General features: G+C 47.3%; 1 protein-coding gene across 3 annotated transcripts in view; it reads right to left on the reverse strand.

Moving 5' to 3' along the window:
- Nucleotides 1-13,973, reverse strand: part of HERC2 (HECT and RLD domain containing E3 ubiquitin protein ligase 2) — a 296,865-nt gene that overhangs the window by 90,344 nt on the left and 192,548 nt on the right. For all 3 annotated transcript variants that reach the window (XM_069757837.1, XM_069757836.1, XM_069757835.1), the window contains exons 52-65: nt 9,987-10,126; nt 9,715-9,905; nt 9,464-9,569; nt 9,287-9,378; nt 9,032-9,207; nt 8,414-8,525; nt 7,037-7,118; nt 5,438-5,581; nt 5,268-5,358; nt 4,953-5,130; nt 4,118-4,199; nt 3,139-3,310; nt 2,659-2,803; nt 2,359-2,584 (exon numbers count right to left, since the gene is read on the reverse strand). In XM_069757837.1, the coding sequence (XP_069613938.1) occupies nt 2,359-2,584; nt 2,659-2,803; nt 3,139-3,310; nt 4,118-4,199; nt 4,953-5,130; nt 5,268-5,358; nt 5,438-5,581; nt 7,037-7,118; nt 8,414-8,525; nt 9,032-9,207; nt 9,287-9,378; nt 9,464-9,569; nt 9,715-9,905; nt 9,987-10,126 (1,937 nt within the window). The remainder of the gene's footprint in view (nt 1-2,358; nt 2,585-2,658; nt 2,804-3,138; nt 3,311-4,117; nt 4,200-4,952; nt 5,131-5,267; nt 5,359-5,437; nt 5,582-7,036; nt 7,119-8,413; nt 8,526-9,031; nt 9,208-9,286; nt 9,379-9,463; nt 9,570-9,714; nt 9,906-9,986; nt 10,127-13,973) is intronic.

Raw genomic sequence — 13,973 nt, forward strand, 5'->3', positions numbered from 1 at the left:
TCTATAACTCTGTCGTTAGAATCCTTCAGAGACGCTCCGCCGGACAGTGGGAGCACCGTGTTGGTGGACAGCCTGGACACAGGTGGATCCACCGAGGGAGAGACCGTCCAATTGGCGGTAAGATCTGGTGAAAAAGGATATAACACCCCCAGGCGTTTTCCCCTCTGAAAACGTCTGGTCGGATTCTCTCTCTCTCTGGCCAGGATTTCCTCGAATTCAGGATGAGGGGCAAAAAATTTTGAAGGTGGTTTGGCCCGTCTAAACGAAACCGCCTGATCTGCGGGTTCCGTAGAGGGATCCTTAATGCCACAGGTTTGGTTTATAGCCCGAATGAGGTTCTGGACCGACTCACTCATGGTGGCGATTTGGCTAGGATCCAACTCCGACATCTCCTCTGAGGGCGCATCAGATAAAGCCTCGCCTGACTCAGGGGAGGAGGAACGGTGCGACACCAACCGCGGGGGAGGGCCGTGCGGCGAGATGGAACGCGAAGAGGACTCAGACCGACGTTCCTGTCTGGACCTTTTGTGGCTAATCAAGGAGGGCTCGGGCGGCGGTTCCTGCGACCCGCTGGCCACTGCAGGGGTCTGCAGGGGTAACCGATCCAGCGCGGACACCAGGGTTTGAGACACCCGTGTTAAATCGGCCACTGATTGTGACAGAGAAGCGGCCCAGCCTGGGATGGGGGGGATCACTCTCGGGCGGAACAGCCGGGGGATCCTGGGCGGTGGGAGCAATCGGGTTGCTGCAGGACTGACACAGCGGGGAGGACTGACCTGAGGGAAGTTTGCTGTTACAGGACGAACATGCAAAGTACGTGACTAAGGTAGTAGATGAAGAAGAAGTAGGGGGGCGAGAGCGGCCCCCTTTAGAGGAAGACATTTTGAGGGACCCTGAAGATGCCAGTTGGTTAGGGGACAGTGGTCAGAGGGGGGTGTCAGACTGCAGTGCAGCTACTCACGGACCCGGTCCTGGAAGATGTCCCACTTGTCCTTGGTGGAGAAATCCCCTGGTGCTGAGCTCACAGAAGATGCGGGCGAAGGAGCGTGGCGCGCTGCGTGAGGCACTGCAAGGGCTGCTGCTGTGGTGTGAAGCGATGCTCACACCAGACGAGTGTCCCACGAGGAAGGGGGCGGAGCTAGACGCAGAGGCGCCGGTGGGCAGGTCATAGTATGTCGGGCGGGTAAAAAGCCCGCCCGCAGAAGCGGAAGAGACAGATTCGAAGACCGGAAGTAGGCCCCGGCTGAAGCCGGGGCTTAAATTAGGAACCGGCGGCCGGGAAACGAGCCGCGGCGCCGGTATAGAGCGCCGGAGCTATGCGCCGCGACGGGAGGCTGGCGGCACAGGCGCCGCAGCCTGCTAGGCTGCGCCGCTGAAGGGCGCCGCAGATCCACCTCCTGCGGCGCCGGAGCAGTGCGCCGCGACGGGAGGCTGGCGGCACAGGCGCCGCAGCCTGCTAGGCTGCGCCGCTGAAGGGCGCCGCAGATCCACCTCCTGCGGCGCCGGAGCAATGCGCTGCAGCGATAAGCAGCGCGATAGACTGCAGGGCTGCTGCGCTGAGGACTGTGCCCAGTGAAAAACCGCAGCGCTGATAGTGCGCCGCGGAAAGGAGCGAACAGCAGCCAAGAGCTGTCAAGAAAGAAGGTGCTGGTCACGGGTGAGAGCGCTGCGGCCAGAAAACAGGCGCCGCAGCCTGCTCAGAATGGGGAAAATGCTGGAGCTCCAGGATCACCGATAAAATATCGACCGCGCCGCAAGGTTACAGGCGATGACCGGGTAAGCGAGGGTCACCGTCTGGGAGCCCTTAACAAGAATCCCCCCCCTAACAAGGATCTGGGATGGGATAGGGGAAATACTCACCTAAAAAACATCCCACGCCGTACTAACCTTAAAAGAGGGTGAGACATCCAGGGCTGATGGACGTCCTCGTCTCCTCCAACCGACAGGCTCTGGTGGGCGAGTGGGTGGGGGACGGAGCCAGGACCGGACTTCTGAGCACGCTGGTGTGTCAGGATCTTGGTCCTGGTGAGGGATCTGTGAGGATACGGGGTGGCAGTACACACCGTACTCATAGTCCGCTTGTGGGAATACAGGTGTGACTGTTCACCCTGTATCCCTCCGAGGAAAACTGAAAGAAAACGACGCACATTTAGGTAGATAAGGGTCTAATGAAAGACCCGTGTCCACCTCCTACTGACACTAAGCTAAACTGAAAAGTATAATGCCAGTCGGTGGGGTGTACACTGCAGAGGAGGAGCTAACTTTTTTATTTGCATAGTGTCAGCCTCCTAGTGGCAGCAGCATACACCCATGGTTCCTGTGTCCCCCAATGAGAGGCGATAAAGAAACTATGATTACCAAGATATGAGGCTCCTAAGGGGTCCCGAGCTGTTTGGAAGAGGACGGGCTCGTGAACAGAAGGTGTCGCCACATCCACTGTTGTCCAGGCCACACTGTGAGATGACCCGCATGCCACACGGGTTATCTTCTGCCCTTCCAGACCATGGACAAGGGTAGGCTTTCTGTTGACTGTCGTTGTTCCATTTCCTTGCTGTCCGTGATCATTGTCCCCCCATGCATATACCTAGAAATATACAGCAAATCAAATATTTTCCCTGAAGAACAAACATTTACAACAGATCACTTTGAGCTCCTTACTTGTCCTGTGTCAGTAACTGCAAGACAATGAAGTGCTCCAACAGCAACATGGACAATCTTCTTTCCCCTGAGGCCTTCAACAACTTGTGGTTTCCTCACATGGACATCGGTGCCATGACCCAGACGAAAATAGTCTCCTTTACCCCTGAAATATTAGGCAACAATGTCAACATGTTTTGTACTCATGACCTACCCGATAGTAGGTGCTGAATGAAAGTATAAAACAGACGTATGTTCATAAGTGAATGTCCAACTTTAGATAAAATTGTAAATGTAGGTTCTGTTCACAACAGCGCTCAGTGCCTCCATCAGGGGATATATCAGCTTTGTTAACAATAGAGTAATATGTCAAAATGAAGGACCGCTTAAGTATCAATGGAGGTTGACCATGCAAAATGAAAAGTTCCCTGGTTGTTTATAGCAGTGAGCCACACACAAAAGTAAAAAAATACACATTCAGGATCTGTATTTGCCAATTACCATGTCCAGACAACACCAGATTTTGTTAATGCCAATGAAAATTGAGCGCCGCATTCGATCTGGCATACTCCTTGACCATTGAGCCTTTCAATGTTTTGAGGCACATTACATCCTTCGCTTCCTCCCCGTCCTAATTTCCCAAAATCTCCATCACCCCAAGAGAAGACAAGTCCTGAAAAAAGCAGCACGTTATATGAACAGTAAGTGAGAGAAAGCACTACGCAACAAACAGAAAAGCCATTTTAAACAGATCTGGTGCCCGAGTGACAACCCTATAACAATGGGACAAACATACATTGAACACATTTCTCATTGCTTTCAGCCAAGTATTTTGGGTTAAACTGCAGTAAAAATAATTTCATGCTTTACTCTATACTAAACTTTGGTCAGTTATTTGTATATGGATTGTAGCATGAAATAGACAGACACGGCCCTTTTGTCACTGACCATATGGCTTACTGATGTGTCCTACCACTTTTCCAATCAGTGAATAGCCTGCCCCTTAGTGATTGTGCTGATCAAAGGGACCAATCACTCCTTTATATTTTTAAGAGGGAGAGGAAGAAGTGGCTCTAAAGTGGAGAAAGAAGTAGATTTCTCTTATGAGATTCTGTCAAGGAGAATCGATTAGCAGGACTCCGAAACATTAGTCAGGTCATTATCCTGGACGTGCGAATCTCCTTTCCGTTCAGCATCTCTTTTTATTAGGCAGGTCGGCATGAACTTATCATTACAGCACGACGCACACACAACGTTGCACCAGCATGGCAAATTAAAAAGAGCTGGGAATGTTGGAAGGTAAGGAGAAATGCAGGTCTCCCCAGTCCAGAGGTCACAGATTATTGACCTGACCGATGGGTCGGAGTCCTGAGAATCGATTCTCTGATCACTAACCATAATATGTTTTTTATATTCACCTGTACTATTGATTGATGTGTATGTTTATGAAACGACAGTGACCATTTTAATCTGAACGTACCTTCATCTGACAGAGCCAAGGTCTGTGCATCTCGACTTCCACATGCGACTTGTATGACTCTATGGCCCAGGAGGACCTTCACCTGAAAAGTGATCACAAGTCTTGAGAAATCAGAGTGTAGAGCAGCAAAGGGGAAATGGGGAACTGTAGAATAAGGTGAATAGGAAAACGGGAAAAGATCAGGAAAGAGCGCATTATGCTTAGTGGGAAAAAAAAAAAAAAACTGGGTGCCATGGGACGGATATGGGGGAGAAGAAAGGAGCGAATATATTCAAAAGGAATTAAATTCTGCTCAAACATAAACGCTATTACTGAAAACATACACACACTAACCTTACTCGTTCACCTCTCTGCTCCTTTGGAGCTGGCACCATGGGCACATTCACTCTAGGATAGGATTTATGGCTTTGATGAGGCCAGCTACGCTTCCGACAATGCGCACACAGGGTCACGGCGCTCGTTATGACCTTATGCGCCTGCTTGAACAGAACCGCTCTGGGCCTCCTCAGAGACACAAGTCCCGGCCCAGCATGAAGAGGCCTGGTATTTCAGAGAGTGGCTGCGAAGATGAGTGGTGAGGCGAGTACAGGGACTTTTAGTTCATAAATCTTATTTTATTATCTCCCGAGACCCCCGAGCATAATAAGAAACATTCAGTTTGCAGAGAATAACATCTCCACAAACCTAATTTCCAGGAACAGGCAAGTTCAACTTTTCCCTGATCCACTCATCTCTACGGGGATGAGAGATCAGATATATTCACATGACAACCATTACTGGTGTGATACCAAAAATAATGGAACAGCCGAAAACGCAGATTACTAACTAGTCTTACCATTTTAGGTTTCAGCTGCGTTGTATTATCCCCATGCCCCAGTCGGCCATATTCACCCAGGCCCCACGTGTACAGCTCCCCACTAGAGGTTATAGCAGCACTATGGGAACTGCCACAGGCGATGTCACGGATGCGCTTACTCTTGAGAGCTTCTATTAGTCTGGGCTTATCACAGTTCCTAAATAAAACACAAGAAATCTGTCAAATGTAATATTGCAATGTGACAGTGTAATGAGCAGAATTTAGTGCCGCCTTTGATTTATGCATTAGGCTAATAATGTTTAATATTTGAACACACAGTGATCATACACTCACATTCTGCTGAAGTGACCAAGCTTGCCATCATCTCCTTCTCCCCAGGAGAAGATTTTGCCATCCACTGTTAGAGCCATTGCATGTCTCCCACCTAGATAGAGGAATTCCCATCAGTAGATGTCAAAACGTAGTAAGTAACGCCTAAAGTTATACTGTACGCAGATAACTACCTGAATGAACAGCGACTTTCTTCACTACATAGTTGCTGAGCGCAGTCATTTGTCGAGGTATAGGTACTGTCCCACTGGAAATGCCTAAACCCAATCTTCCGTTAGTGGCTTCCCCACATGCGAACACCTTCCCCTCGACCGTCACTACAAATAGGGATTAAGATGAGCAGAGGTAATCATCAGAGATCAATTACATGATACAAACTCATGTCAGAAATAGAAGACAAACTGATAAAGACAATTCCAGTGAGGTATGAGGGTAAGTGCACACGCTGCGGATTTTGCTGAGGATTCGCAGCCGTTTTCCATGCGTTGTACAGTACCATGTAAAAAAAAAAAAATATGCGCGGAAAAGTAGCATTGTTTATTCAACAGCATGTCAATTCTTTGTGCAGATTCCGCAGCAGTTTACACCTGCTCCATAATAGGAATCCGCAGGTGTAAAACTGCAGGTGGAATGCGCACAAAAAAAACGCATAAAATCCGCAGGTAAAACGCAGTGCTTTTTACCTGCGGATTTCTCAAAACAGGTGTGGAAAAATCCGCTGGGGTTACATCTACGTGTGCACATACCCTGAAGGTTCATTTACAGGAACTGACTGACGGCACTGAACCTTCACCAATCATCAACTTGTCAGTGCATCGGCAGTCATTTAAAGGGAACCTGTCACCCCAAAATCGAAGGTGCGCTATGCCCACCGGCATCAAGGGCTTATCTACAGAATTCTGTAATGCTGTAGATAAGCCCCGATGTATCCTGAAAGATGAGAAAAAGAGGTTAGATTATACTCACCTGGGGGGCGGTCCCGGTTCGGTTCTGATGCGATGGGCGTCGCGGTCCAGGGCCTCCCATCTTCTTACGATGACGTCCTCTTCTTGTCTTCACGCTGTGGCTCCGGCGCAGGCGTACTTTGCCCTGTTGAGGGCAGAGCAAAGTACTGCAGTGTACAGGTGCTGGGCCTCTCTGACATTTCCTGGCGCCTGCGCCCTCAACAGGGCAGACAAAGTGCGCCGGAGCCGCAGCCTTAAGACAAGAAGAGGACGTCATCGTAAGAAGATGGGAGGCCCCGGACCAGACCGCGACGCCCATCGGACCAGAACAGAACCAGGACCGCCCCTGGGTGAGTATAATATAACCTGTTTTTCTTACCTTTCAGGATACATCGGGGGCTTATCTACAGCATTCCAGAATGCTGTAGATAAGCCCCTGATGCCGGTGGGCTTAGCTCACCTTCAATTTTGGGGGTGACAGGTTCCCTTTAACACTCTGTTTACACAGGCAGGTTAATGATCTGTAATAGATCGTGCAGTCCGGATCGGCGGCCAATGTTCTTGATAGCGCGAGTTCTGTATGTACAGGCCGAGAACGATGCACAAGATCACTTTACCCGAGGAATGAGCATTTTACTTGTTCACTTGGTGATCGGCAGCCTGTTTACACTGCAAGATCATCATGAACCAGGTGTACATCTTGCAATGCGAATGGACCTTAACTCTACAGATGCATAACAACAGACAATTATATATGCCATGGCTTTACAGAATGAGAGGTTGTATTCCAACAATTAAAAGAAGGTAACATGAGAATTCTCTAACTACCGGCAAACAGGCTTTTTGATCCACCGGCAACTTGCACAACATTGAGAGCAGATAATGTTTCAGAAAATGATGGAACTTTAATCTGCAAAAAAAAAAAAATTCCATAGTGTCTGATGAACGACAAAAGTTTCATGATGAGGGAAATTGCAATTGCATATCAATATACAGTAATAAATCACAAATTGATATTTTTAACCCCCTTCCAGACGAAGCCAATTTCCATTTTTACATTTGTTTTTTTTTTCTCCCTTCTTCCCAGAGCCATAAATTTATTTTCCTGTCCACATAGATGTATGAGAACTTTCTTTTTTTCACGGGACAAGTTGTACTTTTGAATGACACCACTGATTTTATCACATTGTGTACCGGAAAACGGGAAAATAAAAATTCTAAGTGCATTGAAATTGTGAAAAAAAAATGCAATTCTGACAGTTTCTGGGAATTGTTTTTACGGCTTACATTTTGTAGTGAAGATTACCTCGCAATGTGATTCTGCTCATCAGTTTATGGCGATACTTGTCAGGTTTATATTTTTAGTAGCGAAAAAAAAAAACAGAAGTTTTGGGGGAAAAAAATTGGGGGGAGGGGAGGTAGTGTCTCCATTTTCCGATAGATATGACATTTTGATGATAGTTACAGCATTCTTTGAGGTATAGCAGAGATTGGAAAAAAAAAAAATTATTTTGGCGTTCATTTTTTCCATTTACGGTGTTTAGTGATTGGGCTAATTATTTTTATATTTTGATACATCGGACTTTTCTAATGGCGGTGATGCTACAGGTGTATTTTTTCATTAACTTTATTTTTAATGTGGGAAAAGGGGAACGATTTGTCTTTTTTATTACTTTTTTCTTCTTTTAACCTTTTACAGTACTTGTTCGCCTCGTTACAAAACTTGGGCACACAATAGTCTGATCGCTTTTCCTAAATACAGCAATGCCACAGTATCACGGTCTCTTTTGAGCTCTACAATAAGCAGGGAGGGTCTTCAACAGACCCCCCGACTGTCATAGTGACCTGCATTCACGTCACAGGTGCGTTGATGGGCATATGGACTGACTCCCCCTTCCCCCAAGGAAGGGGGAGTTTGACAGTGGCATTTACCAGGTAAGAGAAAGGTAAGCTGCTGCCTGACACTTCTGGCAGCAGCTTTTCTCTTGGAGAACAAAATGATCAGTGTTAAATTATGTGGAACGTTATGTGGCAGGACAGAGCCAAGAGACCCTTATACACAAACTAGTTGGTCAGCTTCCCCTGCCGAAATTGGAGGGTTTAGTAGACTTTAACGTACATGGGGGTCCTAAAGGTTCCAGACTATGTATAGTGCTCCTTTAAGAAACAAGGCTAGTTGCTAGTAAACTGTATAGGTAACGTTACCTTGGATCCTTTCAATCCTCCCAGCTGATCTTTGTCATTTAGGCCCCACACAAACACTTTTGTTCTGATTGTTGCTGCTGATTCTAAAGCAGCTGCTTTCTTTCTTATGAAGCTGAAAAAAAAATTAAAAATAGCTGGTTCCCACGAAGTTTATCATTAGGACGCTCACATAACGCTACTGCAATAACTGTCAGTATGTAGCTTGATTGAAAATCAGGCCAAATTAATAAAGGCGTTGCCTCGTTAAAGAAATTAAAGGGCTGTTCCGATGCTGCTCACTTCTGTAAACAGAACTGATGACGCCTCGATGGCAGGATAGGAGTTTAGTCGGCAGGTACTGAGCACCAGTCCTACCCTAATAAAGGAGTGCAGTGTCTGCCCAGCTGTACACATACACTGGCAGGCACCTGTCGTCCCAATGTGGAAGCGAGGGCGCTGGAGCAACCCCAGGCAAATTAGTATACGCCATCAGTGCCCATATTGGGAGGTCTGACGGTGGCACTAGAGACACCTTGATTTCTAACAGCTCTGCTCAGGCCACGTGGTCAGCCTTTGACTAGAATGTTCTCTGTGGTCACATTAACATTACGTTAGACAGTTAATATATAACGCACAAACCTGCCAGTGGTGGCTTTATCATCATCATCCTCCTCATTATCTGAAGCAAGAAATGGCACAGTCGCCAGGTCTTCATCCTCTGCCCGAATCTGCCCTATGACACTTAGTTCATGGATCTTACAATCAATGCCCGAGCTCCGACACTGCTTTATGGCAATTTCAATATATCGGTGATACTTCGTAACAGAAAAAAGTTACAAATTAGTTCACCTCCTAGATCATAATCTTAAACCTACTACAAACATGGCCCCTTACCTCTGTACAGTCACTGAGAAGCAATACACTCATGTCGGTAGGATTTATGTTGATTGTTTTTAGCTCGATCAGGTTATTTAAGGAACTACCACCTATAATTTGCAAAAATAAACATTTTCATTGTCCATTTTCCAAAAGGAATATTAAAACCTTAAAAGGCAATTACAGATTGATTACCTGACACCACAACAAGGGAAGGCATATAGCTACTGTCCGCGGGGTCCACGATCATCATCAGCCTGTGCACCAAGACATCTGGAAAGACCTCCAGCCTGATCCAATGCTGTAGGGGCAGAATAGGCCAATAAAAATAAGAATAAACATGAACCGTTTGGGTCATAAGATTACGATTTACCTACCTACAATGGAAACACGGTCACAGAAAAAAAAAATGAAATTATATAAATATGCCTATCCATATAACGTGCCTTGCCCTGTGAGCCAGAAGATTGCCAGCACTGATCGCTGCCATCTATAAGACGTGACGCCTGGTTTGCAGAGGAGGAGACATTCAGATTTTTCACAATCCTTGACCAGTCATCCAGTAACATGCCCCTCTGGCCACTGTGCCGCCGCTTCAGCTGCTTGCCAGAGCGTCCACAGAACACCGGAGACTGACCTGTTAATGAAGGGTTAAGAGAAATATAGCGTCTGCACCCACTTATATACCACGTAGCAACGAGCGGCTAGTTTTACGTACCTGGCTCATTTATTCTTCCGAACGTGTGCCTTGTGTTATGTTTTCGGTTCTTGAAGCAGGTTTCACAGAAATCAAAGTCATCACAATTTCGGCACTTGAATCTAGGCCCGTGAATGGGAAACATCTGACATCCGTCACAACTGGGAAAAGTAAAAATATCGCCACTAGAAGGTAGGAAAGGCTTAGATAGACTGCACTGTATCACATCCACATGTAGGGTACAATATATGTGTGGGTGCGGCATTTCACTCCCAATTGTCTCCATTTTCTTGCTAAAAGTCACTGAAAAGGGACCAGGTGAGAGAGACCTGAATGTTTAGGTACCATATCTAAATAGCTGCATAATCCTTTATAAAAATGAAAACTGATTATCTGCCAACCTAGCCTGATCAACACTATGTCCCTCGTTCCTGCTGAGAACTCACACTGCTCAGTACAAGCTGCAGCTGTTAGGTTAGGTGGCTGGAGACTGAATACACTTGGTCCCATGAGACATTGATTCCAAAGCAGGACATCATAATATAAGGATTATACACACCCAATGCAAAATAGAAATCCAAAGTCAGTACACCAGCCTCAACAGGTGCAAGACCTTTTTTGTTTTGAGAAAATTGGTGACAGCGCCCCCCCTCCCCCCCCCACATATACATACTGGCGTCTATGATGCCGGTACAGTTGAATGCAATGATGGAGAAGAGCGCATCCGCTGTCACTCCTTCTCCCATCATTCCCCCCTCTGACATTGCGGGCGTGCGATGACATCATATCATCGTGCACCTGCTGTGTGGCCAGGCAGACTGCAGTTGCTGAGACCGGAGCCGGGAGCAGCGCCGGGCACGAGGAGAGGTGAGGAGAGTGTTGTTTTTTTTTTTTAATATATATATATATATACATATATATCAATGAGTGATAACTGGATTGTGGGGCAATTGAGAGGGGGGGGGGCTGTGCTGCATTACATTCCATGGGGGCTGTGCTGCATTCCATTCCATGGGGGCTGTGCTGCATTCCATTCCATGGGGGCTGTGCTGCATTCCATTCCATGGGGGCTGTGCTGCATTCCATTCCATGGGGGCTGTGCTGCATTCCATTCCATGGGGGCTGTGCTGCATTCCATTCCATGGGGGCTGTGCTGCATTCCATTCCATGGGGGCTGTGCTGCATTCCATTCCATGGGGGCTGTGCTGCATTCCATTCCATGGGGGCTGTGCTGCATTCCATTCCATGGGGGCTGTGCTGCATTCCATTCCATGGGGGCTGTGCTGCATTCCATTCCATGGGGGCTGTGCTGCATTCCATTCCATGGGGGCTGTGCTGCATTCCATTCCATGGGGGCTGTGCTGCATTCCATTCCATGGGGGCTGTGCTGCATTCCATTCCATGGGGGCTGGCTGCATTACATTCCATGGGGGCTGGCTGCATTACATTCCATGGGGGCTGGCTGCATTACATTCCATGGGGGCTGGCTGCATTACATTCCATGGGGGCTGGCTGCATTACATTCCATGGGGGCTGGCTGCATTACATTCCATGGGGGCTGGCTGCATTACATTCCATGGGGGCTGGCTGCATTACATTCCATGGGGGCTGGCTGCATTACATTCCATGGGGGCTGGCTGCATTACATTCCATGGGGGCTGGCTGCATTACATTCCATGGGGGCTGGCTGCATTACATTCCATGGGGGCTGGCTGCATTACATTCCATGGGGGCTGGCTGCATTACATTCCATGGGGGCTGGCTGCATTACATTCCATGGGGGCTGGCTGCATTACATTCCATGGGGGCTGGCTGCATTACATTCCATGGGGGCTGGCTGCATTACATTCCATGGGGGCTGGCTGCATTACATTCCATGGGGGCTGGCTGCATTACATTCCATGGGGGCTGGCTGCATTACATTCCATGGGGGCTGGCTGCATTACATTCCATGGGGGCTGGCTGCATTACATTCCATGGGGGCTGGCTGCAATACATTCTATGGGGGCTGGCTGCATTACATTCCATGGGGGCTGGCTGCATTACATTCTATGGGGGCTGGCTGCATTACATTCTATGGGGGCTGGCTGCATTACATTCTATGGGGGCTGTGCTGTATTACATTCTATGGGGGCTGTGCTGTATTCTATTTTAGGTGGGCTGTGCTGTATTACATTCTATGGGGGCTGTACTGTATTACATTCTATGGGGGCTGTGCTGTATTACATTCTATGGGGGCTGGCTGCATTACATTCTATGGGGGCTGTGCTGTATTACATTCTATGGGGGCTGTGCTGTATTACATTCTATTGGGGGGCTTTATTACATTCTATGGGGGGGCTGTATTACATTCTATGGGAGGCCTGTATTACATTCTATGGGGGGCTGTATTACATTCTATGGGGGGCTGTATTACATTTTATGGGGAGTTGTATTATATTCTGTGGGGAGGTTGGCTGTATTACATTCCATGGGGTGCTGTATTATATTCTATGGGGGAGCTGTATTACATTCTATGGGGGCTGTATTACATTCTGTGGGGGCTACATTATATTCTATGGGGGGCTGCATTATGCTCTATAAGGGGGCTTCCATATATATGCAGGGGCTGCATTATGCTATATGAGGGGGCTGCATTATATTATCTGGGGGGTTACATTATACTCAGGGGGCTACAATATATTCTGTGGGGTGACTGCATTATACTCTGGAGTGGCATCATTATACTATATGTGGGCGGCATTATACTGTATCGAGGACTATGGGGAATACATTATACTATATGAAGAACTATGGGGTGCAGTATACTATGGGAAGTGAATTGTACTACATGGATGACAATGGCGGTGCATTATTCTATATGGAGCACTATGAGGAGTGTAATATACTATTTGGAGGACTGGCAGTACATTATACTATATGGAGGACTGAGCAGTGTATTTTTTTTTTTTTTTTTTTTGTTTAAATAGTTTTTTTATTGAAAGCAAACATGCACAATACAATTTATGCACTGTCCAGTATTTTACAAAAATTTTAACATTTTCCAAACCCCCAACAATCCCAACCATACCCAAACCTCCCCCTCCCCTGACAGCTCCTTCCCAGTTATACTTTTGTTACCAGTATTGATGGTTCCTTGAGCCATTTGACTCACTTATGTTCGCTTGTTCCTCTAGCACTCTCTTCCTTTCAGAGGCTCTCACTCTCCCATTTCCCATAACTACTCATCCCAGCTCGAGCCACGGAGACCACATTTTGTCAAACGTTTCTATTTTCCCACGTCTTTTATAGACCCCCTTTTCCAGATTGAGACCATGTTTAACATAATTCAGGAATTCACCCCTTGTAGGCGGTTCCTCCTTGATCCAGTTCCTTGCTATTACCTTCCTTGCCATATATAATAGCCTAGCTATTGCTATCTTCCAGATGTTATCCACTCTAATTTCCTCTACATATCCTAGTATACACACTATCGGATCTCTCGGCACTCTGCATTTATACGCCCCTTCCACACGGCTCATTACCACCAACCAGAAAGCAACCAGTCTTGGACATGTCCACATCATGTGGTATATTCCTGCATTCCCAGTCTTACATCTCGGGCATTCAGAGTCAGCACGCAACCCCGCTCTGCACAACACTTCCGGTGATTTATAGACTCTGTGCAAGATGTACAGCTGCGATAGTCTATACGGCTCGCTCAGCGACACTCGTGGAACCGACTCCAACACCGACTCCCAGGTTTCATCCTCCATTGGGCCTAAATCTCTTTCCCATTTCGCTCTCGCTTTTAAAGGGAAGTCTAACAAATATGCATGTAGAAGGTCCTTATAAAGGGTGGTAATGACTCCCCTTGTGGACCCTTCCCCACACACGTATTCCAGAACTATGTCCTCTTGGATCTCAACACCACCGCCCCTGTTTTGAGCTTTAAAAGCATGTTTCATCTGAGCATATTGATACTCCCCAGTCGGTCTCAGTCCAAACTCCCCTTGCAGCTGCGAAAAG

The sequence above is a fragment of the Ranitomeya imitator genome, chromosome 3 (assembly GCF_032444005.1).
Source record: "Ranitomeya imitator isolate aRanImi1 chromosome 3, aRanImi1.pri, whole genome shotgun sequence".
Lineage (NCBI taxonomy): Eukaryota > Metazoa > Chordata > Amphibia > Anura > Dendrobatidae > Ranitomeya > Ranitomeya imitator.